Here is a 26,788-nt window from a genome sequence, read left to right as displayed (position 1 = left end):
AGGGCTGGCTGAGGTCCAATTGTGAGGGATTTCTCCCAATAATAAGTTAATGGTCTTTGGTATGCTAATCGTACATGTCAAACAAGGGCATTCCCCCGTCAACAGTAGTCAACCAACCGAAGGTAAAGCAGTTTAAGAATGGGTATCAGTTCTGTTATTTTATCAAGTTTTTAGACACCACAAACAACACGTGCACTATATTTTCGAGTGTCGTCATGAATGCAAAAACAAAACATGATGCTGATGAAAAACCATACTCTCTTTGCAGCTATATAAATCATTTGCATTCACACTTGCATAAACTAGTCCAAATCAATTGACCCTTTTTATTATCATTCAAAATAGTCTGTAATTATATTGCTATCAAAAACAAATCAATAATTTCTGCGGTTGTATGCTCTTAAAAACGTATTTAGACAATGTAATATTACTAACTGAATTTTGCAAAAATAAAGATTATTCTTAATTTATCTTAATTAATCAAGATTCAATATGTTTAATTTGTTCATAAACATGATTAAGGGGGTGCAATATGGTTAAAGGGCGTTGAAATAGTCAAGGGAGTGACAGTGCCCGAACGCCAACTATAGATGGGGCTCTCTGATTGGCGCAATGGGCCACTCGCACACGGGTGAACACAACCACTGTGTGCTGGCCATCACTGCGAGAGACGAGTGTGGTGTTTATAATGCCATTAAGCACGTTGAGTTGCTAACCTCGCTAGCTATAAGCTCTAACTGTATCCACTGTGTGACCAGCCCAGCTCGCCACGAACTCAAAAGAGCTATTACATGATCAATCACAGTAATATACCGCTTCGAATGGTGGTGTGTGTATTAAGCCCATTGCTTCTAGACCCACATGCTTGAAGAAGAGTGGTACAACATTACATTTGCATTTTTTTGCGATTTTTTCAGCCTGTGCTCGAGTTCTTCTCTTCGCCATAACTTGCTTTATGCGTGGCCCTATTGTCATTGAACGCTTCTTGAAATTGTGTGACAATAGACTGACAGTAAGAAAGCCCAACAGAATAAATACACGGACTCTTACATGTTGACTCTGTCGATTGTGCACGCTGAGGAAAAAAACCTCGTCACTCCCCGCAGTTTCCTCATTCTATTGCGGTGTTTTATTATATGCTCGCAACAGTCCGGTTGCCCCCTGCAAGTAATCATCTAAACCAAGTGACTTTAACTCGTGTGGACGGTGGAGTTTGAACACTCACGCAGTACTCCGAGAGCGGTAACTCGCACTTAAAATCAACTCCAACAACTTTTGATCACTATACATCAACGCTCAAGTGACTCAGTGACTAAAAAGGTTGATTACTGACAACATCACGTCCGCTGGTGCGCTCTCTTCACATGTAAGTATATGAATGTCATGTCAGTCAGTTGTTTTCTTATGTCCTTTTTACAACATGATATCTTTATGAATGTATGTGTGTCTTGGTTAGGTATGCATATCACGGTAACAACGAGGTGAACATGTAATTAACAAAGTTAGAGTACGTCCCGTTAGCGCCTTGGCGAAGCAGACGTGCCGTTGGAATTTCGTAATGCTCTGCCGTAAACATGTAAGGGGTTCGTTTTGGAGTCTTTTCTGCATTCAGCATGGCGTTCAGCATCATGTTAAATGGTTAACATTGTTGCCTTTACAAGAGGCCATGAAGTACAATTGCTATTGTATGTGAAGGGGACCGTTTTCGTGTATTAATAATGGCCAACATTGATCAAGATTGAGGACTTTGTATCAATGTATACACTCAAACCATAGAGTACGGACAGAATCAAACTGTGCACTGCATACTATACTGACGTTTTCATGTACAACCAACTCGACCGTTTGTAGTTTTTTGAAGACTTTGAAGTTGTTAAAATGTCGATGGTTATTGTTGGAATTGGACAAGATAGGAGGAACGTATACCGTAATTTAATTTGAATATCTATAATGTAATAGGTCCAGTCTTTACATACAACTAGCTAGTCATGCTTTTGCTTAATATTGGTAAGTACTCAAAATATTTATTAGCATAAAAACTTACTTGGTAACGAGCAATGGAGAGCTGTCGATAGTATAAACATTAAGAGAAGCAGCTCCATCTGAAGTATCGTAAATTTTTAAATAATTTCTCACTCAAATATTTTAAGACTTCAGGCCTGAAGCCTTTTATTATGCATCTGAATGCACACAAACTTAGGCAACAAGAGTGTTTTTATTTCTTTGATTATCCTCTTGCAACTTTGATGCCCAATTGAGTCCAAATGTTCACAGTTAGTTTAAACATACATGTTGGTATACACCAAAAGAGATCACTGGCATTTGACAATTAACAAAAGTGTCAAGTGCCTTTAAAAAGAAACTAATTAATTATTTATAAGTCATTTTCATTAAGACTTATTTCTCTTTTACGAAACAACCTTAATCATCAAATCTTGTTTTCATCATTAAAAAATACTAAAACTAAAATAAATTATTTCTTAGAACACTTGAAAACCATTATGTCTTAGCAAAAGCTCAAATCAGCATACTTGCATGTTGTAACAGGGCCTATTTATTTGTCTTCTAACTAAATCGAAGCTTCCTTTATTATAAAAATTAATTGTTTTAGAGAAACAAAAATTAATTATTTTGGTTTCATTCGTATTTTGATACCTTCTTTTGACACCTCATTGGCTTACATAATTGGTTACCTAAAACTCGTTATGATTACAAAAATAACAACCTACCAATTCCATCGTTAACAAAAACCCGTGTTCCTTGGGGACCATTTTGACAGAAACATGCAGGCAAACATTTAAATTAGCAGAATCACTTTACTTAGATTGAACAAGGCCTGAGTCAACAAACCACCATTAAACAAACGGGTTTATTTTGTTATGTGGTTCATCAGTGCCATAAGACACCCCAATTACCATTGGTTTAGCACTGTCTATTTGTTGATGACTCCCCGTTATCGATGTAATGGAAGCTGTGTCTATTGCTGGTATACGCTGAATTTGTCCCGAGGTGAATTTTCTCGGGGTACCATTTCATGATGATAATAAATTAGACAAGTTGTTAAAACAAATTGTAAAATAAAATATAACAGAAAAATTACAGTACAATATCATAGCTCCTTTAACCCATTTTAAAGTACGTTTTTCCAAAGTTTTATATTATTGGACTCAACGTGTACAATATTGTCTTAATTTGTCAAATGCATGCAAGCTCACTTGAATATGCGTTTATACTTTTGTTAAAGGGTGGCAGAAAATAAAAATAAAACCTCACTTGTAAAGTTTACCTTTGGGTTTTTATAACTTTTTATTTTTTTATGTTTAAAGATATCACCGAATCCGGTGCGAATAAATTCCACCCATGAAGAAATATCGCTACTGGGATTACGGAATTTGAGAGAAGTTACTGACAGTTACGCTTATTAAATTCAAATTTTGGAGCATAAAAAGTGATATCATATTACATAACCACATTACTTCGAAGTGAAATATGTCTCAAAAACCTTTACACTATCGAAATCTGTTGTAAACTTCTACCCAAAAGTTGTTGTTGTCATTAATTTTAAGAGTGATTACGCAATCGTAAATCATACGCAATCGTAAATCATTCCATTTGGGCTTTCAAAATCCCGTCTATCGACATGGTCATACACAATTCTCCCTAATCATAATAATTTCACAACATTGATGGAAGAACTAAAAATATTATTTTTTATGATGGTTAAATTTTTCAAAGATGAATGAAATTATGGGGTCCTGGAGATGTTTTTTTTCTCTAAAGGTATGGCATCACGCCTAGTTTAAAGTCACCTGGAAATAGAATTTGTTTTCTTTCAAACATAAGAGTATATGCTTATGAACAATAAAACTATTTTTTTGCATTTTTTTGTCACGATTTACATGTTTAAAAAATAGATAAAGTTGTTTTGGGGGGGGGCTGACTCCGCCTTCTCATATTGTTTAACGTCAATCGTGGCAGGCTTTGACTGCAACGCGTAGAGTAAATGCACATGTACGGTCCAAGTCGTGAGTTTATACGTTTCGAAAACAAACAAAAAATTGTATTTTCCGGCAATGCCGACCAGGTGTATTGCTGCTGGATGCAGCAAAACAACTAAAGATGGGTTCAGGCTGCATGTGTTTCCTGCAGATCCAAAGTATAGGCTGTTTTTGTGGGCCGCGAAAGTCAGACTCACATGAGGAATAGACGTCCGGTCCGACGTCTTTTTTTCAGCGCTGTGTGCAGCGAACACTTCGAGCCGTCGTGCTTCGAATCCGGAAAACACCAAACGTGACATGAAGAGAAAAGTTATTCTAAAACCTGACTCCATACCAACAACTTTTCCAGCTATAGTGGGAAGTCAAAAGAGGTACATGAAAGACGTGACGAACATAGAGGAGCATATGCCAAACCTGAACAATTCGGGTAAGTTTGAACTTTGAGGGCATATTTTTAACTTGCGATTCACCGTGCATTCATCCGAGTGGACCGTCCGCACAGCAGCCGTAGTTCTGTACGTAGGCATCATACCAATCAGGTACCCAGACGTAGTGTACGGGGCCCGACTACACATTTTCTCTTCAAATATCGCGCCTCGATTGACGTCACGAACAGGACCCTCTCGGTCGGGGCCTTCTCTTAAATTTGTAAATAAAATGAGAACTATTTTTTTAGAACCTTAGTTAACTGTTTATTCACATTCCACTCATCAAAACACATATCTTAGCGACAAAAGCTTTACTTTGAAATAATACCACTTCCAGGTGACTTTAACGGTGATGTTGGTCCAGTGATGCCCCGGCCTCGACACGGCCGCGACATCCTTGGCTATTGTCACACTGTTAGTGCATAGTGGGAAAGTATATTTTAAAGTCATGCTAAAGTCTGATTCCAACATAATACATATGCAAGTATTAATCACAAATGTGAATTTGAAGGAGGTAAAAGTCTTTAAAAAACGAATACTTTTTATAATCACGTAATGATCTTTAAAAACTGTACATTTATGATAGGATTTGATTAAGATTCGACTGTGACATTTTGCACGTTGGAAATACAATCCAGTAATGTTTGTGGTCACACCATGTTCTATAGTTGTTGTACACTTCTGATGTTATGTTCAAACTAATGACCAGGAGTTGTGATGATTTTAAAGTAACAAAGTTTGTTTTTCTCCGGACAAGGTGACTTCTGTTTTTCGTTAGAACAAAATTATGAAATTGCTTATTCAAGATAACAATCATTTAGATGTAATGCGGTTTTACCCAAATGTGTGTCTACAAAAATTATAATAATTCTTTTTCAACTTTTTGATTTCTGTACAACAGACTTCTTCTCAAATATTTAACACACTCAACTTTTGTAAAAACAAAATAATAGTATAATCTCGAGCAATTATCTATTGTTCTTTTCAGTAAACTCCATTTTACATCATGGCGTTCTGAAACTATGTTATTAGCTGATCAAAGAAGCGATTGTGGCTTGTGGGTGGTGTCCACCATGTAAGGTGACTATTTTGACAACAAGCGTGTGTCCAGGTTGTCGACCTTTGGTGGTTCGATACAAGACAAACTCTAGATATAATGCTCCTTGGTTGTGAGGTTAAACACAAGAGATGCAAGACATCATGGCGTCAGAAGTTAAAGATATGCACACAACCATGCACACAACCATCACAAAGTGCAAACCTACGCCACACAACAAACGATGAGCAAACTGGACTCAATGTGTACACAGTGTCGTGCTATGTAAACCTTTTTGCGTAATAGGAAAAAGAAATCCAAACACAGGCGCTAAAAGATTGTATGAATTTCCAGATAATGAGCTTTTAGCGATGTGGTCATGTCGATGCTTATAGAATTCACCCCCAAAGTTTACCCTTGTTCCACCATTTGCCAAGATCAACGCCTAAAACACAGAAAACTGGGTTGAGGCATGCCTGCATGGCAATAAATCTATTTATATATAAACTGCAACAATTATGTGTTGCATTATTGATTCATTAATCCTTATGTCCATATCGAATAATTATAATGCACGTTTCTTTCCTTTGAATATAATGTGTGAAATGTCTGGTCAGGTTTGTTCCCTAAATCAATGGAGAGTGCCGTGTAATTCCGGATGAAAGTTCGATCACTGGTCACATCTTTAACGTGGCTGGTGTAAGGCAGTGTTGGGCACAAACCAAAAGGTATAGGCATTATGTCAACCACTTCTCAAAAAGATACTATATGAAGATACATGTACATTACATTTCATAAATATTCAAAGGCAGTAACCTTTGACATGACCCCCTAGTATGGTGAATTAATGGGAATTTGGACAGGCACATGCCAACACATGTATTAATTGTTATGGGAAAATCACAACTGTTTACTAAACTGCCTTTCTGCGTATCTGACAGTTTCGAGATTTAAAAAAAAATACACAAACTAAAATCATCGTTGACATTTATATTTCGAGGTAAGGTCAGTAGTTGGTTTTTGGCGGCAACTCAATGGTGATTTATTGTCCAAATTGTCAAGAAGAATTCGATATAAGTCACCAGTGTGAGTTTGAGCTAAATACAATATCTATTAATTGTTGGGGGAACAAAATCATAAAGATTGTCGTATCCACCCAAGTATAGCGATGTGGCGCGGGTGCCAACCGCATCTATACCGCCTTAGCATCCACATTCGGATACCACTGAAATAATTTGTCATTAAACCTATACGGGTGATATTTTGCGATTCCAATTTGTTGACACACTTTTATTGATTTCTAATCGAAGCGGGGCACTTCTGTCGAAATGATTTCGTAAGTTCCTAATTTTACAAGCACTATTACAAATTCCAACAAATAAATATACAACAAATTTTGGTCACAAACAAAATAGGTTATAATGACCATATCTCTTATTAACAAATTCCCTTGCTCAAATTTTATATACGATCTAGATGTAAACAAATATACTTGATGTTTGTTCAAAATTCATATAACCCTGTTTTTGTGACAGTTTTATGACATCCGACGTGAACTGGAAAAGTTAGGGACCTGCCACCATTACGCTGTATTGAGCAATAATATGGACAATAACATAATGGTATCGCCAAAAATATTTCCAGACTTTATATTCATATGTCACATACCTTTGACTGTCTGAGGGAATGCTATAAAGTCATGCCGAAAAAAAATAGTTAAGGTTCGCGGTTTAGTCTACCATATACTTCTTACAGTTCAGTTGGAATGCGATTATTTCTTGTAATCATTAATAACAATGAAATATTCCGGGTGGGTTACTTGCCTCTATGCAACACACCATGTAGCCCCAGACCTTTTTATGTGACTTCATTGAGAGGTTTATCCTTCGTATGTTAATGAACGTTTAGTCTGAAACAATTTGCTTCAGCTGGTTGTCTGTGATTTGCTTTCTAAATTTCGATGACTGCTTACTTTCAGGATTACTGTATTTAGCATGGATCACGCCCCTATCCGTAGGGTTCAGTGTTTACTCGGCTCGACACACACGACTTGAGCTGCTTTAGTCCCGGGCAGATGCCATTCGTCACGCTTAAACGGGACCCGGAAAAAGTTTCACAGGGCCCCGCGGATTGTTGACGCAAGACCCGCTGGCCTCAATTTAATCTTCGGACCGGGAAGTGGATGGGGACTTCTTGTCTATGTACAGACGCTCAGAGGTTGCCCTGCGAGCTGTTTTTTGCTCTTTGATCAATTTAAATTCCCGCCAAATTTACCAAGTCTATGCATCGACTCGCACAGTCATGTCTGATGTTGTATGATCTCCTATTTATTTACATTATTTCGCTCACTCTCTGTCTCTCTGCTCAGCTCTTGAAGTAAATGAAATTTTCACTTGGACACAAAATGGTGCATATTTTGCCGTTTATAGATTGAAAGTTCAATATGTCTCTCCCTGAAAAGCCAGCCCGATTCACACTGACACCTTCTGGAAATCATTGTGAAATAGAGTCCCGTGTTTATCCTTAATTACCGCGGATTGATAGTTAATTAATTAGGTTAGGCCAAACACTTCCACCCGGAGCCCGGCCGGGGACTCAAGCGAGATGTAACGCCCAATCGTCGGGGTAGCGTAACTCGTTTAATTGGCGGCGATGAAACCCCCGCATTGAAGCAAATTTTGCGGCTCTAAACCATCGAATTTGAAGTATCGAATCATGGCATCACGGTCGGCAAACCACTCGGAAAATATCTCCCCGTCCCCCGCTCCATGCCACAGCACGTCGGAAACACTTTTAGGTCGCAGATTTTTTTTCCCTTCCCCTTCTCCCTCCTTTTCGTCCAAGACAATCAATCCAAATTGATACCCGGGTAAATTCAATCGCTCGGGGTGCCCTTGCCGCAAAGCGAAGGAATTAGCGAAAGTGGCCCGTCCATTTAAGATTTGATCATATAAATTACATTTATCTTGGGCTGTGCACGATAAGTAAAAGAAATGAACTCTTCGGAATTAGCTGTGGTTGGCTGCCACACAATCATGTGATGTTTCTTATCCTCACCTGCATTGTGTCCGTGCTCATATAAAGAATTGCTCAACCTTTGACATTTGTCTTTGACTTCCAAAACTGCCGCAAGATTTTAAGCCTTGAGTAAAAATTGTGGAACCCATACAACTAAAGTACATCAATGGAAAGCTTCATCTCTACTTGATTCCTACAAAATAAAAGACCATTCAAATCTTGAGTTTTTGGCTTAATTTTCGTTGCATACCTTGAGACTGCAATTGTTTTATCGCTGTATGGAAACGACTTCGTTGCGTGAAGAGTTTTCAGCGAGACGCGTAGCATTGAGCCTGCCGCGCACTCGGTCTCCTTGCTCGGCGGAGATCTTTACGATTATCGCTGGCTGAAGCTCATCCGCATATAATGTGCATCCGTAAACAGTTCACAGTTGATAATGTTAAGATTTCGCGCGGTTTAATTTCTACTTATGGCACACTACAAAATACAAACAAGAAAATCTGTGTATACTAGCTTAAGTCTGCTGATCCTGTAATGCAGCAGGCATCCAGACTTGACTAGCCGCGGTAGCCAGAAGCAATATGGGCTAGTTTAGGAATGATAAGGTTGCATATAAGTAGATTCATGTCTTAAATGCCACCATATACTCTCCTCTTGCAGCAATAATGAGATACCATTTTTAATTCATTATGATAGTCTGTTATCGAGGACTACATTTTTGGGGGGGTTTTGTATTTTTTTCTCCATATTTTAAAAGGGTGTTTTATTACAAAAATCTAGACATTATCCTTAATAATATTGTGCATTTTAGGAGGAATACTTTGTGTGTCAAACACACATAATGCACAATGATGTCATACATATATGCAGTGGCTCCATGACTATAAGCAACCCCCCCCCCCCCCCCACGTGTGTCAGGAGTCAAGACTGCTGAAACGGGTCCTGACTATTTTACTCGAAGCCTCTGTTTGGCGCTTCATGAATTTAAAAACCATGTACCATGAAAAAAGAATCCTTCAATTTAGTGGAATAACATAAACTTGCTTGTCTAACGTATGTTTAATTGCTCCATGGTTTAATGTACATCAGTGATCAAGAGTATTGTTTGGCTGAAGAGCAATTCCTTGTTTTACATGGTTTAATTCATCGATGTCTGTAAAGCACTGTATACTGTGACCTTAGTCATGTAGATGGGATTCGAACCCAATATCTTTTAACTGAGTTATCGTTTGCATGATATCACAAAATAATGTAAAGACAATACAATAATTAATGCATGGTGGCCATCACATCCCTCCCTCCCTCCAGATCCTCCGTATACCGTGACCAGGTCGCAGCCGAGCACCCCAAGCGCCAAAGTGACTTCACAACATTCGTTTTACGTGTATTCATACCCACTTGCTGCCGTTGGCTGTATGGGGAAAACTGACGTGATGGAGAAGGGATGGGTAACGACATCAGTGAGCCCTAAATCTCTAAATCATGAACAACATAGGTCAGTGGAAATTGTCTTTTCTGTCTTTTTTCATACAAAAAGGTGTCAGTTTTATTTTTGCTGAATTCGGAACTCCAGTTCTCTCTGTTTTAGCAAGACATGTTTTGTATTCAAAAACACATCTTTCAACTGAAAGTAATGTATAATGTTGACGCTTTTACGGTAATACACTGGGTTTTTCCTCTTTACTTGGCGCGCTTTTAAAACTAACGTTCAGTTGTCCATGTCTCCACATCTTGATTATTTGTCACTCCGTTGCTTTTTTTTTTTTTCATTGGCTAACAGTGTTGGAACAAGGTCATAAAGTTAATCAATCTCAATAGACAAGTCAACTTTTCATCATTTTTGTTGTGAAACCTCCCACATGATCTTTCGTTCTGACGTAAGCTCACGATGTGAAAAGGTATACGGTTTATTAAGAATCTGCGCAGCGGGAAGTGGTACACAACAAAAATCAAAATCGCGCCGAAAAGTTATCATCTCTAAAATGTAAAGTGACCCGCGGGATTCAGCTCGCCATCTTGGCACAGTTTTATTAATTTGTCTAAACTCCGAAGCAGTCGGCTTTGCTACATGGCTCTCACGCCTTGGCTCGCCGCGTTCCTGCCGTCTTTCGGCACGCAATGCCCACTGGTAAATAATAATTACAATTACACCCCTCAGCAAGACTGAGAGAGAGAGAAAGCAAGAGAGAAAAAAAGGCAGGGGAAGCAATTGCTGTTAGTGGAGATCTAGCCTGCGATAGGGTCATATACGACCGGGTTGACTGATTCGTACCGATGTGTGGCCCGGGGCTGAGCGTGCCCCCCAAGGTACACGTTTCATTAGTGGTTATACCTCAACTTCAGACCCTAATGAACTCACGAGATGTGGATGGGAAAAAAACACACACATGGAGCTAAGAGAAGAAAAAACCGCCGCTGATGCCAGTCCCTGGTCGGGACCTGGCTCTGGCTGGGAAAATCCTTTTAAAAAAACCTCGGCAAAACAACAAACAGCAAAGGAGCACCTTGGCCAGGGATGTAGCATCGGTTTGGAACTCTGGGGAAAGTGATTTTGTTAAAGAAGTTATTTCTTGGGAATTCGGATGTTGCATTTAATCGACTCACTACATCAGCAATATATATTTAGGAGGGAAATTGAGCAGTTCCTAAAAAAAAGTCTGTCCTGCTACTTATTAATTCACCGACTAGTGAATTATCTGAAAGTTAAGAAAGCTCGACGTATCTTTTTTATGGAACAAATCAAAACTTGTAAGCTTCGTTTTGGATACCAGTAAAGCTTCAACTCTCCAACCGGCGCAACACGTTCCTATAACATTCCCAAAAGCTGAAGTGAAGGAAAAGAAAAAAACTCTAAATTCAGCACTCGGTAAAAAAGATAGGATCAATAATTCCAATAACAATTTCGGTCCATTGTCAACTTTCCGTCATTTCTCATTGTCCTGCGGTATGCAGGCAACAGCTTTTTTTTTCTTACCCGCCAAGTTTGTGCCCAGCGGGCACATACACCTGGACGAACCTTTGAGTGGGGGAGTGTAACAAGAAAATGAGAACATGTACGGTAAAGGTGTTGCACCGACAAAAACGGCACAGCAGGGAGTGGGTGACTGGAGCGCCGACTCCCGGCGAAGTTAACCTCGGAGCGCCAAAAGAAGTAGACTTGAAACACCAACGTGGCTTTGTTTGGGTATTCAGTATGTGTGATGAGTAGATTGATTGGTACAGGGGGAACACTTCCTGGTTCACCTTTTGGTTCTTTCCATCATTTTTTTTCTTCCTCAAATATTTCGGTGCAGGGTCAAGAGGTGGCATACTCTTACACACCGGCAAAACAATTCCTTCACCAAACCGATACCGTGATCTATTTTGGGGTGCCCCTTTGTGGTATTGTAGTGTCGTTTAATCACTCTCAAACAAACCTACTCTTCCAATCAGTTAACGAGACTGAAATGAGAAATGGGCACAATGCCGATGAAAACTTCCATCAATTTTCTAGTTTGACAGGCCGACATTGCCGCGGTCACACACATAGACAATGAATTTCACGGTTGCCCAAGTGAACGCTGAAGGCTATAGTATAGTGAAGGAGAATGTTTTTTTTACAACTCGCTGGACTGCAAATCAGCATAGGAATATATATTTTTTTCTCCCCGGCTTCAAACAATCTTTTCTGTTCTTATAGAAGAAATAAATGATGCTTGAAGCGTGAAATAAGTCAAAGTCCCGCGTGAGTGTACCGCGTCAACTCACCTGGCGTACAAAGAGAGCGCCCTCTGTGTTAAGGTGGAAAGAGTCGCTTCTCAAAATATCCTTAAACATTGAAACTTTCTCAAAGATCTTAATATATAAGTAGTAAGGATTAAGTTACTAGCGAATGAACAATGTTGACGTTACCCCCCCCCCCCAAGCAATTAAGCAGCGAAGTGTATGAACAGTAAGATTGACTTTGACCGTGTTTGGAAAACAATACAGAACAACTTTGACAGAGATTCGTGCCAAGGAAACATTGGGACACTTCCCCCAATTCTTTTAAATTTATCATTAAAAAACTAACTGCGTATTATAAGCAGCAGGTTGTGACATCGAATTGAACATGTTTTCTTACATCGAAATCGTTTCCTACTCTACTTTCCCATGGTTGATTCTGATCTTTAATTTCAATCTGCCCGGAGCGGGCCGGAGCCGACTCCCAACCATGCCATGTGGTGCAATATACTCCACTGGGTTTATGGTCCGGTTCCTATCGTTATTGTAAACGACGGCAAGGCCCTGGTATCGGTTGCCCGTTTGCGGTCGCTCCCTATTACTCTGACATTTACAAGCCGTGTCACTTTAATTAACACCTTTGATTGTTACAAAGAAATCAAAAAAGTCCAACTTTGAAGGTTGCCGACACATTATGCGGTTGTTTCGAAGAAAGCGGGTATTGTAAACAATAAACAGGAAGTGCTGTTATAACAACATCAACAACAACAAAGCAATGTTCGTCACCATAGAATTGTTGAGATAAACATAAACAAAAGATGAAGCTAATGTTTGTCTTCTCTTGCGGTTAAGAACTGGATACTTGCTTTTATTTTTTAGAAGTATCCTTCGGAATATTATAGCAATACTATTTTGATTATTGAGGTGTGTTTTTTAGATTGCAAATAAGTAATTCGTTGTGCAAGATCGCCCCTAACAAGGCTAAAAGCCACTCTAGGTTATGGGCTACAAGAACGATTAGACATGGCCATAACTTGCGAGAGCTGGAGGCAGGAATTGATATTCCTCTTAAAACAGTCCAGGTTGTATGGGGGGGACATCCACAAGGCAAGGAGTTCCAAAGAGATGACAAAAAACAGTAATATGAAAAGGGAAAACTATATGTAGGGAAAGTGTATCTCTGATTATTTAAGACCATATTAATCCAGAGTTTTCTGTCAAGCCTCTCTCAAATGAAAGATTCATCCTCGACCAAAAAAAAAGAGGAAAAGAGTAAAAAACATAAGAAGACAAAATTAGCCACTCGAATAACTCCACAGCAGACGTTGAAACCTCGCGAGTCCCTTAATTACATTTCCCTATTAATTGGGCACACATTGAATGCGTAAGACCCCAGTAATTTACAGGAATGTCACTCTAAAAGTGATGTGATGACACGACTAATAATGTAGTCATATTTTTATTGGAAGGACAGTGTCTGGTCAATGGGCGAGTTTGCTACGGGTGGTGACTGTATGGGGGTTTTAGCATAGCCACAGTACATTACCTTTTAACGTACCCGTCATTAGTAGCTTACACACTCTTTCTCTAGGCAAATTTTATTCTTTACTTGGGTTGAAATATCACCCTTGGAATAATGTAACATATCTTCTTGGACAAATCATCCGGAAGAAGTCCAATTAAAGACAAAATATTTATCACAGAGGAGTTTGAAGAGAGGACGAGGTGGTCAAAATTCATCCATAGCTTTTCAAAATGGCTGCCACAAAATAGAAAAACGAGTACATTTACATGAGGTTAGTGTACTTTCACCTTACTACGGGGACTGCCTACTTATTACATCAACACATCAATAAGTTAAAGCAAGTGTAAATCATCCCTTATGTTGCCAAAATTACTTTTGGTTTGGTGAAGACCCATGTCTCTAATGAATCAGTGTAATATTTGGTTACACAACCAGTACGTGTCAGTGAGTTTGATTTTGTTGCGAATCTTTTTTACCGAGTGCCGCTACAGCCGTACGTGACTTGTACCTTCCCAGCCTCCCAGTCCAACAACGTTTTAGGTTGAGCAGCGTAGACTGGGATTTGAACAACAGACGCAAGCCCGCCGGCCGTCAGGAAACAATGAACTAACCTCTAATGGTAAAGACAAATCATATCGATCCGCACCCATTGAAATCAACAATAGCCACACACCCGGCCAAATGGATATTAATTATGTCAAGTATACAGTTCGGGGTGGTTTTCAAGTGGTGTAAGGTTTCATTTGGCGGGCATTACAGCTTCTGCATTTGTAGTTGTGGAGTGGGGCGCTTGTGATGAAGGGGGGGGGGGGTACCAATGACTAATTGCAAGCTACTGTGTTGCTATGGCACGCCTTTCTTGTATGTGATTGATGTAAAACGGAAGAGTGTTTCTTGCTGGCGGATGTTAAACAATTTTGGCAATTTTGCGAACAAATATCGATTGGTGTATAATTGTCTGTTTGGATGAGATCACGCAGTCCGTGGTGTGATGCTTCGCGTTGCAAGGAAACACGGGGGCTGTAGGCTCGCTACTTCCGCTTCTGGGAAGGTCAAACGATGGCGATCTAACGAAGTAAAGACCTTCCGATGTGATGTTTGTTTTCTGCTCTCTGTGCAGTTCAAACTTTTTGTTTCAAAAGATTTCCAGCTTCAAGATTACTGGCCTGTATTTATGACTTGAATGTACTATCTGTTTTTGATTTGTAATCATCTGTGTCGTGTTTATGTACGTGTTCAATGACAGACGAATACTGATTTAAAAGGAGCCAGACTATTTTAACCTATCTAGCATAAAATCAGGCTAGTGGTCAACACACATAAAAAAAACATTTGAAAATCAATTGATCCCGATTTCATTATCTTTGTCCAGACAAAAACACTGATTCAAAATGGGGAGCTTTAAATTGGTGGGACAAATAAAAATGGCCAGACCACAAAAAAAGAATCAAGGTTGTTCGTTATTAAACGAAGAGACCATTACGAATTATACCAGCCATGTTTAGTTAATTTCCGTTACAATGTTCCCCATCCCATCTAACTTTGTACTAAATAACATACAATCAGGGGAAGGGTAGGCATACATGTTCATTGATTACAATTGAGGCTTGGAAACCTTAGGTAATTGTCCAAGATAAGTTTTATCACTTAGTGTATCTCAACATATGCATAAAATAACAAACCTGCGAACATTTGGACTTAACTGGCCGTCGAAATTTGGAGATAATAATAGCAGAAAAAGCACCCTTGTCGCACAAGTTGTGTGCTTTCAGATGCCTTGAATGATGAGGCCTCGAATTCAATTCAAATATTTTAGTAAGATATTACTTCTTTCTCAAAAACCATATCAACAGCTCACCATTGCTCGTTTACCAAGTAAGTTTTGATGCTAATAGTTACTTCGAATGATTAACCAATAGTGTCCAATGCCTTTAAGAATGGAGCAATAGTGAGCCGGACTTCGATCACATTGATACCCCACCGTTACCATAATAATAACAACAAAGTTGCTGTATACATTGGTGATAAATGCGTGCTGCAAGGCCATTCAAGAGTCTGATTTCTGCCCTCCTTCGTTATTTTGTCTCAGCCATTCTCTGGAAGAGGGCCAATGACTTGGAGGGTTTTTATTCTCCTCTGCCTTTCTGTCTGTCTGTAATGGTGCGGAATGGACATTCTGAATTGGACAAGTGTTCACATCTGAGGGTCATTCATTCTCTTTTATACACTGTATGGTGATTTCACCGACTCAAAGTTACCATGAACTCTAGGGTGTTTTACAAGAAAGTATAACATTATCGGCCCGCGACCTGACCCGTATGACGTCATCAGAGGTTAATAATATCCGCTATTTTATGATTGTAATGAAATACGGTTATCAAAATGACATCAGCTTAATTATCATTGAAGTATAGCAGATGTATCCATTTTACTTGGGTAGAACAGCTCATAAAAGACAACACAACTTTATAAAACAGTTGGAGTATGAAATGCTTTTTTTCTCTTAAATCCTTATATTAGGTATAGTTATCATTCCGACTTAGTATACTACCAATGTGATTACACTACGATAACTTAATTCGGAAATCACACTTACTTCAAAATTAAATACGGCTTGTTCAAATATGATTTATTCACTACAATATCGTTTTAACCACATAGCATAAATTCATACCAAAAAGAAGAGTACAAAAAACATTACGTGGCCTTAAAAGAAAATATATTTACACACATAACTCTAGAAAAATATTGACTGGTCTTTTCTTATTGACATTAATCCAAGTCAGTCTCTTGCTGTGGAGAAGGAAAAAACCATTCCTGTAAAAAAAACAAGTACTGTAGATAAAAAATATACTATGGAATCATCGCGTCTTAGCCTCTAGGGGTTTTAATCATGCGTAACATCGCCGGAGTTTTTTGGCGGACGACTCTGCCAATAAGCCTCTATGGGTGCTCCGGAGCGAAGTCAGGCGGTCTGTAAATCGAATTACTGGCCAAAAGTACACGGGATGTCTTGAGAAGGGGGGGCTCTCTGCTTGATGATTGTTATATGAGTTTCGGCCCTGAGTCAAATATTGTACAGTTTCACTTGAATTTCGCTCTATTTTCTTTGTAAACACTACACATTGTTGTGAAGTGTATGGGTGTAGAATAGGTTGGGGGTTTTTTTCTCACGAAAAGGTTGTGTCTTCTGAGAATAAGTTGAAAAGGGCGAGCCTTTATATTGTTTATTGTTTTTGTAGCTAGCTTTTTTGTTACGGGTTTGTCGATTCTAAGTCAGTTTTTGTTTGACATTTTGTCCCTGACACTTCATGCACAGTGTGTCGCAAAAGGATAATGTTGTACTTTTGTATGACATGGAAAAGAATGAACTGACAACAAGCTTGACACTTTCCAGTCACTCTTTCAAAAATAAGTAGGATTTAAAACTTAACATGGCGGTAAAAAAATAATCAGGTGAAGTTTGTTGAAGCAGAGATGGAGCTACCACAAACCCCACCTTTCGAAATAAGTTAAAAAAACGTTAAGAGCATTTTTTAATTTTTTAAAATAATGAACTGGCTTAATTTGTTTAATACAAAATTGAGTCAGTTCATCTGTCATGATTCCATCCATTGAATTTAGAGAATTATTGGCAATCCTTGACCGGATGGGCCTCGAGGAAAGCATGAAACACCAAAAGATAAAAACCTCCTCAATCCTAGAAAGAGACGATTTTGCGGTCCAGCTGACTACCACACGAAGTGGTTTATCTTTTGTTATGCGATGACACGCAGTGATGGCCCATCTTCAAGATGTGTGAAGATCTCCTTGTTCTTGAAGATGAGCTCAGCGGGGGAGAACGGCAGTTTTCTTACACGACGGTCTTCCGGCCTCTCTTTTGTATAAAACCAAAACCACTTTCAGTTTTAAGTCATGGTGGAAGTCTGGTTTGTTAACTTCTCAGAGAACGATGTGTGTGGAGTTAACAAGGTTGTCGTGCATTTAACAAAGATCTTTTCTTAGATCATCTGGATCGTGATAAAAGTTTGAACTTTTTATGCGAAGATACATTTTGTACGTGGGAAAAATCGAATGACTAACTGCACGCTGTCGCAGAGGCACTGTGTGTGTGGGTGGGGCACGAATGTCCTCGAAGCACTAACACATTGGACTTACTAAAACAATTTGGATACTGGCACGAACAAAATGAGATTAACCCTATACCCACCATAGTGAGACGAAACTTAAGCAATAGTAATGTGAGATCGTTTGTAAAAGCCAAAGTTTAGCAGCCAAACCCATACATCTTGCCGAGTGACACATCCCATGTCATTGATTTGTGAAACTTAATAATATCAGTATAAATGATTTGTGAAACTTCATAATATCAGTATAAAGATACCTTTGGTTGTGGTTTGATTCGGTTAACCAATAAGCCATCAGGAATAAGTAGGTTTTAGTTCCGTATATGGTATAAGTTATGTAAGCCACAAGTTTCTAGAACCACATGCCCAGAACCAAAACGTCTTCCCATGTTTTTAGTTCCGCCATCGCACTGAAGTGGTGTGCGTTATCGATCGCTCACGTCGCCAAACTGGTTATTACGTAACACGTTATCACCACAAACCCCCATCAGTGTATGACTTTAGAGCACAGTCCCCCACACACGGCTCTGTTTGCATTCCCTTCTCACTCGTGTTGATATTTCACCCAAGTGCTCCACCCCAAATTCCATTTGACTTCGCGTTGAGACTGATACCAGTGTTTAATAAATGGCCAAATCGGTTAGATATTAACAATAAGGTGGGGTTGCTCATAGTCACGTGCGTATTTTATCAATTAGCCAACTAGGCGGAATCAATTAGTAACACCAAGGCCATTTGAATCTGGGCTTTGTGGGTTTTTTTCCCGAATAATGTTTTATAATAAAGCAACATGCAATTATCGGAGGAAAATAAACACCATTCTATAAAGAGTTAATTTAATTAATTATCAAATTGATGACACTTTTAAATCCGTCGGACAAAATGTGTCAAATTCATTGATACCATAGAGTAGAATATTTCAAAAACCTATGAAGGGATCATGATGTGCTGGAGGTTTTTAAAGGTTTTTTTTAAAACATATCTTTGATATGTCGCAACTGAAATAATGAATGTCGCAACTGAAATAAACCCAATGTGAACGGTCACAAAATCACCGATAAAATATACAAGTAAATCTTCACCGGTTTGTTGTTTGGTGTTTTTATTTGAAACTAGTGAGGATGCAAATCAATAACAGTATAATTAAACATGGCTCTTTTCATAATTTACTATTATAAACCTCCATGCATATTAGTATCGTCAATGTTTTGTTTAAGACAGTTGCACCTAGCTCGGCTGCTTGGCTCCGTTTTGGGCTCTTGCTGTGGCAGTAGATTGGGCTCCATCCTGGGATCCAGCTTGGGCTCCATCCTGGGATCCAGCTTGGGCTCCTGATTGTGCTCCATCTTGGGCTCTTGCTTGGGCTCCATCTTGGGCTCCATCCTGTGATCCGGCATGGGCTCCATCTTGGGCTCCATCTTTGGCTCCTGCTTGGGCTCCATTATTATATTATGGTCCTCTAACTAGTGTGGAGACTTGTGCGCTTTTGGTACGGGGCTTTGAACAGTTGGACCGACGAAGATAATGCTAATTTTTAAAAAAGAGAACATGTTACCAAACCGGAACGATAAAAAAGGTCTCTTTGTGGCCTTATAAAAATGCATGATTAAACATCAGCGATCACTTGTGTTTTCACATCCGGAACTTGACCAAAGTGGTTCCAGCGAATTGCTTCAGCGATGATTCCGGCCGGAACGCCTTAAAGTCCTACTCCTCAATTTTGCTGTTGCGCCACCCAATGGCCATAAGTCTCATCAGAAGTCGCGACATTTGGGAAGCATCACCTGATTCGCCGGCTAAGGCTATACGATTGGATCACCTATATGGCCTATAAGACGTCCCTAGAAACATCCGTAGCTGTAGCCATCAAATTGCACACGGCCTTCGCCTGCGTAATCCACAACGGGTCGAGTTGACCCAATCTTGTATATAGACAAAATAGGCGTCAATTCTTATGGTTCGTTTCATGAATTAAAAACACATCTCAAGAGATCAACGCGTGATTCACTGGGACTTCCATAAAGGCTGGCTATAAGCCCCCAGTGTCAACCACTCAATAGATAGTCACTTGACCATGGACTTTGTTTATTAGAATACAATGAGCGCCATGAAGACATCATCAATACATGTATACATTTATTGTTTTGACCATGGACAATAATATAAACTGGGGACAATTTTCTTGGTCATCAACAAGCGCTTTTTAGTGAAAAGGTTGCCAATATGCAATTAATTAACCCCCACAATAAAACATTGGTGTTTTATGTTTGATGTCAGCTACGTATCGTTCTTTGACACGTAGGGGTTGACGAATCCAAAATTACAAAAGTCCAAGTCGTTTTTTATAGATGTTTAAGTTTGTATAATTTTGTTTTGTCCTGGCCGGGAAACCGTTAACATTCTTACAATTTCGGTTGAATTTCCACACGTATAATAGCCAAGTACATAGCAAAGAATGCACTTAGACTATCCAAGACAAAACGTAGACTGAATTGTGATAGAAGCTGTGAGTGGTTACAATTTGGGTTTTTCATCAGGAGAAAAAAAAATAGATACGAAAAAGTCGATGTGAAAGCAAGTGAGTATGCGAGGACGGCCCGGACCGTCTTGGGCCGGCAGAGTGCCCGAAATGAGCGCCAATTTACCGGCTATTCTTAGCTGATGAACGGCGGCTTTTATTCCATAGACTTCGTACAGCTTGTTAAACATTCCCTCTCAAACGAAGCCTTAATACCCATCTATTATACTGAGATGAATGTGGAAGCTTTTGTCCAAGTGGGGGAGGGATGACGAATATTATGAATAAGAAGCCTCGCTAAAGGCATGGGTAACGGTTGTCAAGCGGTAAGACGTGAGAGAGAGGAAAAAAAGGGAATGATAAAAAGACAGGACTGTATATAATAGGCGGATTGAGAACTACGGCCAAGCTCAATTTGTACAAACTAAAGTTGAACAAGTGACATGTACGAGAGTGTAACAATGGGAGGATGACCCTAAGCCGATTGGCTGCTCGCTCCCCCACGTGACTCGGCACAGCACCAAGTATGGTCCAGTCAGCGTGCGCGTCGCATCACGTATGCACCCATTGCCGTGGTACACGTCCATGCAATTGGAAACAAAATGTTGGGCCGTACTTTGGTTGATCACTTCACTCGGAACATACACAGAGATTAGAGCGCCCTAACGCCGGCGGTCCAAGCACCTGTATAGCGTGTGTGCGTATAGAGACTGTGTTCACTAGCTCTCGGCCTTAAACCATTACTGCTGCTTTTTAATGAACTATTGAGACCCAGTTTTCTAAAACAAGAGGGTTGTACTCATCGTCTTTGATTTTGACCGCCCCGTCGTTGCTGTTTTTATTCCTCTATCTGCAGTTCGCTTCTCACTGGGGTTGACCGGCACAGCATCGACACGGCTTTCCCAATACGTGGAATGAGTGGTATGGCGTACACTATACCTCCAGTACCTGGTCCACCGAATATGAAGGGGCCCCCCTTCTCAGTTAACGGCATCAGCCTGGCCGCTCACAACGTTGACTCGCTTCATCCGGCCATGAATTACCACAGTAAGTTGATTTTCGTTTATCATAATATCATGACATTTTCGTTATTATCATGAACTACATGTCTCGACGGGTTCAGAATATAAGCTGTAGGTGTCAATGTTGTCGAATGTAAGACGTTTATGTGGTTATCCGTTTAGCCTCTGATTATGATTAAGGAGATCATCTCCCCTCATCACTGACTGGTTCCAATATTTACATGTATTTTAATAAGTAAAACAATATTGATATTTCGTATTTAAATCTTATCAACCAAGCCCTGACTCCTACACTCTCTATGATTTTGTAGGTTTACATGTTTCATAATATTATAACTTTGGGGAATTTGATTGCCACACACGCACACAAATTTAAATGGGAGTATGATAGCTTTAAATAGCTGAAATCTGTTCATCTTTGTTTTTATCTGGCTGATGTCTTGTAAAGCAGTCGGACTCTTTCAAAAGTAGATTTATATAAAGATGCTGTTGTCACAATTGTTCAGGTTAAAGTTCATTTGTACTTTTTGTCAACCATCACTCTGTCTCGGATTAGCTGGTTTTTAAATCTTAGCTCGTGGGTTTTGTCTCCACTGCCGGCTGTTTTCGTTTCGGACCATTTGTTTCTCCACGATTTCAACTCAACATTTCAGACTCCGAAACTCATGCAATTTTAATGAGTACTGCTTGGGGTTTGTGCACTACGGCTGCGTGGTTGTCCTGGGGTAATTTTTGGATTTAAGCCGGGGCTGTTTTCGGTGTCGAGGACGCACTAATAAAAGCTTACTTTTGGAGGCGATCGATCGTCAAACTGACCGGATGGAGAGCCAAATTTCCCCCTCTCTGATTGATGGAGTGTATGGTCATTGTTTAGGGGTCCCGGAGCCCCAAATGGCACCATTCATGGATAGAGAAAAGTGGCATGGTCTAGATGCCCTCTTATCGATTTTAAGATGTTTCCTTTGGGGAGTTTGAGAAACCCAAAGACACAGGGATGAAGAGAGCGTGTGTGTGGTACAACAACATCATCTTCACAGTAGTAACTCAACGTCCATCTCCAGCAGGAAAGTTTGTCAACACTCATGGCTCAAATATTATCGAATTTTTCTGCAAGGATCGATAAGCTTTGATGGGATAAGTCCCCCACGCTCTTTTCATGGAACGAACACTTGAAAGAAAATCATTCTATCTTCCAAGCTGCCCAGATTCTTCTTCTTCTTATTCCATTCAAAGTCCCCCAAAAGAAAGAGCTTTATACTGGTATTATATGAATCAGAACTAAAATACCAGAGATTGTGTGGAGCCTTTAAGCTGAGAGGATGTGGATTATGTATTCATGGTGGCATGCGGTAATCGGGAACCGATTTGTTGGAGATATGGAGCGACCAGTTTAGTTTTGTATTTTTGTTTTGAAAAACTAATCCACTTTTGAACTTGATGCTTTGTTAAGATCAAACTTAGTATTGGGGAGGATACAAAAGTCCACGTAGAGTGATAATCCAAAAATATTAAATTTAGTCATCATTATTCGTTTTAGTTAATAAAAAGACAATATAATTCATATTCATATTTGAAACTAAAATTGCGTTTTAGAACTATTAAACAAATACTGACTTTGAATGGCTGGCCATTCTATAGCATGTATTGCCGAAACAGTATCTTGCACCCACTTTAATATCTTGGACATAGCATTGCCAAGCCACTACGAACATTGCAACTTGTTCAAGAGGAACAATTTTTAAAACCAAACTGACACCCAAGAAAAAAAATTGTTTTCCACAATCCATTGTTCACCTTTCCCGAATGACAAAACAAAAATGTTGCAATAATAATTGACTTTACTTGCTAATCCTTGGGTCTTATTTGAACATTATCAACTTAATACCTAGAATCAACAATTTGACCAATCCAATATCGCCAAGTAGTTTAATCATTAACTTGCGTGCATTTTTGAAAACAACGTTGGTTATGGGGTTTTTCAGTCGGTGGGGGGGGGGGGATATCGGGTGGGGTGGGTTGGGCGAATAATTTGAAATAAAAACAAATAAATTATGTGGGTTTTTTTAATCAGAAACTAAATTCACTGTTGTTTTTACTTGATGCCAATTCGTACAAAACACAAAGACATCCCGAGTTTGATCAAATACGTTAACGACCACCTTGAGTTTATCACAGATAAGTCGTGAAGTGTGTGTAGGCTTTTAAAAAATAAATTACAATGTGAAATTTTTAAATATCATTTAAATATGTAGGCTTATTTCACTGCAGAGTGCTTTAATAGTTATGTAATTTGTTTGTTTTGAATCTTCATGCATACACATTATGTGGCCATGTTTTTTTTCATGAAAGAGGAAAGGTTTAAACAAAATGTCATCAAAGAGAAATACTGTAGATGCCCGTTCACAAAGCACACACATAAGAATATTCTTAAAGGCAGTGGACACCATTGGTAATAGTCAAAGACTATTTGAGCTCAATCGGTCATCAAAGGAGCGAGATAATAATGAAAGAAGAAAACACCCTTGTCATACGAAGTTGTGTGCGTTTAGATGGTTGATTTCGAGACCTCGAGTTCTAAACTTGAGGTCTCGAAATCAAATTAGTAGAAAATTACTTCTTTCTCGAAAACTATGGCACTTCAGAGGGAGCCGTTTCTCACAATGTTGTATACCATCAACCTCTCCCCATTACTCGTCACCAAGAAAGGTTTTATGCTAATCATTATTTTGAGTAATTACCAATAGTGTCAACGAAGTTGCAAGATAATAATGAAAGAAAAATTAGCCTTGTAACACGAAGTTGTGTGCTTTCTGATGCTTGATTTCGAGGCCTCAAGTTCTAAATTTGAGGTCTCGAAATCAAATTCGTCGAAAGTTACTTCTTTCGCGAAAACTTTGTTATTTCAGAGGGAGCCGTTTCTCGAAAACCAATTGTAACTTTCAGCTTATTAACCGATTTCAATTGAGACTGTTGGTAGGCAAGCAAAGTTTGCCTGGTCAGGCCCCTTTTTTTAGCATAGTAGAAAATTAAAAGTCTTAAATAAAAGTTCATCGATGCCAGACTTGGGTCTAAAGGTGAATGTTTTACCATGGAGGTAGGTTTGAGCTAAACAATAGATTTTGATACCGTACCTTTAAGTTTTAAGATCATGAGCTTTGCGGGGTCATGTCTGTCGGCTTTCTTTATTTACAACTTCATGGCGATTTGACAATAAGTAGGTATAGCTAGAATAAAGTCTCGGACGCTTGAAGTTTGCTGGTTATCAATACCAGAGGGAAATGGTATAATATATTGTTCATGCCTATACTGTGGGTCCATTGAAGGCGAATATTTTAACATAAATTTCAACTTTTATTTAAAATGGCCGCCTTGTAACTTGCACAGTCTCCTTTATTACACAAAGGTTCCACGCAGACTTGATGAACACATTCAACTTTACGCAGTGTGTGTAGTCTAGCCAATGATAGCACCACTCTTTGAAAAACAGGAAATGTTCCTTATAGGGGGATCGCTTTCATTTCAATGTTCTCTGGAAGATTCAAAATATGGTTATTAACAATTTGCTTAACCCATCTTGCAGATCCAACAACGTGCATTTTAGTTTATGTCTCCATTGTTTTACCTTTAGCCCTTGAGGGGGCACCAGCATTTCGCACCTCATAGGCCCATATCTCATATTTTGTTCAGACTAATTGTCCAGTGTTTGTCATACATATAGCTAATCGCTTATTGCTCCTTAAACCAGTAAACAAACACCGTAATTTCGGTGTCCTCCTTTGTCCTAAGTCAGTATTTTTCTTTGAACTCGTTTGGCTCGGCGTACCCGCAAGCTAGCCTATTGTTTAGGTGTGAGTTTACAAATAACACTAACATGCCGCTTGTTTTCACTCGGCCCAAACTGTCCACAACTTTTCATGTTATCAGCCTTTGCCCCGTGCCGTTGTTTTCACCCAGTTGTCTGTTCTGTTTAGCACCTCAACCATCGCCACAAAGTTTCGGTATTATCAAAGGTGCTCATTAGCACCATCATTTTAACGCACTCCGTGGTAATTTTGTGCTTTATTTTACGAGCATTGTTGAGTTATCCACTACCTCGATGATTTATTCAAGCTGACTTTTACGAGCTATACGTCTGGTCACCGATCGAGGGATTGTAAAGCCCGCAGCAAGCGGAAAACTTTAGTATCCCGCTAATCACTGACGAATGAAGATCGCTGTTTGCTCTGTAGTCTTTTAAACTCTTAAGATCGTACTCATCCACTTAGCCAGTTTTTTGGGGGGAAGGCAGTTAGTCTTTTCTCGCGTCGTATTTAGAAATGTATCATCAGAATCGGTGTTTGATTCAGGGGTATTCTCCCTCTGCTGCTACTGAAACGGGTCCGTACTCGTATCCCGTGCCTGGGTTGATGATTATGAACCCGATGCTTCATGGTATGTATGAGTTCATGATGGGCGTTCCTTGTCCAAAAATCCTCTCAATTTGTTGTGTGCTGCTTGCAAATTTTATTCATTGGATTTTGGGGACATTTTTGTCACCACTCGTTTTGTACTATTAACAACTAGTCTTGAAATGTAGACGATGTGTAAATGTGGAAAGTTGTGACGGCGTTTGGATTTTTCAAAAGTTAGTACGTATTCTAAGCGCCAATTTAACCCTCGGCATTTGTTTTTATAAATAGATACCCGTTGGTAGGTCTTACTTTTTACTTTCGAGAAAGGTTGATGTATACAAATGTTGTAATTTTGAAACAATAGTTTGGACACTTTCATTGTGTTTTGCGTAGAAATCAAAGCCGGATGCTTGTTGGAAATTTTCTCAAAAAAATGGTGGATATTTAAGACGAAAAAGTAAATGAGTCATTCTGTAAGATCGTATTTTGAGAATAATTTTGCGTTCGTTTTTTGTTCTTAAAAAGTTTTACTTTCGAGAAAGGGTGATTTATGAACACGTTGTAATTTTGAAACAATAGTTTGGACACTTTTTATTGTGTTTCGCGTAGAAATCAAAGCCGGATGCTTGCTTGTTGGAAATGTTCTCTCAAAAATGGCGGTTAGTTCAGACCAAAAATATAACCGGGTCATTCTACGAGATCCAAACGTCGTGTTTTAAGAGTAGTTTTTTTGTTGGTTAGTTTTCCAAAAAAATCATGATTGTAGCTTAAAGTTCGAATTCTCCCCATAAACTAGCAAGCATTGTAATGAATTTTAAGTATGATTGCCCGCTCGTTTTACTATCGATTTTTCTCTGAAAATTAGTCGAGCATAAAAGCATTTAAATAGCTATAACCATTTCCCTAAGTTACGCATAAATATGTGGGTACTTCACTTAAAGCCATGATACACTTTCGGTAAGCAGTATTGTCCAAGGCCCACACTTCGTGTATCACAACTTTTATATAAAATAAAAACCTGTG

The 26,788-nt window shown here is 39.2% G+C and overlaps 1 protein-coding gene across 1 annotated transcript in view; it reads left to right on the top strand.

Annotated features, from left to right (window-relative positions):
- Positions 1–697: 697 nt before the first annotated feature.
- Positions 698–26,788, top strand: part of LOC139934337 (homeobox protein OTX2-like) — a 37,326-nt gene continuing 11,235 nt past the window's right edge. The window contains exons 1-3 of the mRNA XM_071928517.1: positions 698–1,366; positions 9,789–9,975; positions 21,209–21,399. Coding sequence (XP_071784618.1) covers positions 9,896–9,975; positions 21,209–21,399 — 271 coding nt within the window. The 5' untranslated portion in view covers positions 698–1,366; positions 9,789–9,895. The remainder of the gene's footprint in view (positions 1,367–9,788; positions 9,976–21,208; positions 21,400–26,788) is intronic.

This window comes from Asterias amurensis, chromosome 1 (assembly GCF_032118995.1).
Source record: "Asterias amurensis chromosome 1, ASM3211899v1".
NCBI classification, from domain to species: Eukaryota; Metazoa; Echinodermata; class Asteroidea; order Forcipulatida; family Asteriidae; genus Asterias; species Asterias amurensis.
The sequence above is the reverse complement of the archived record's forward strand: the minus strand, read 5'-3'. Positions and strand labels throughout refer to the sequence as shown.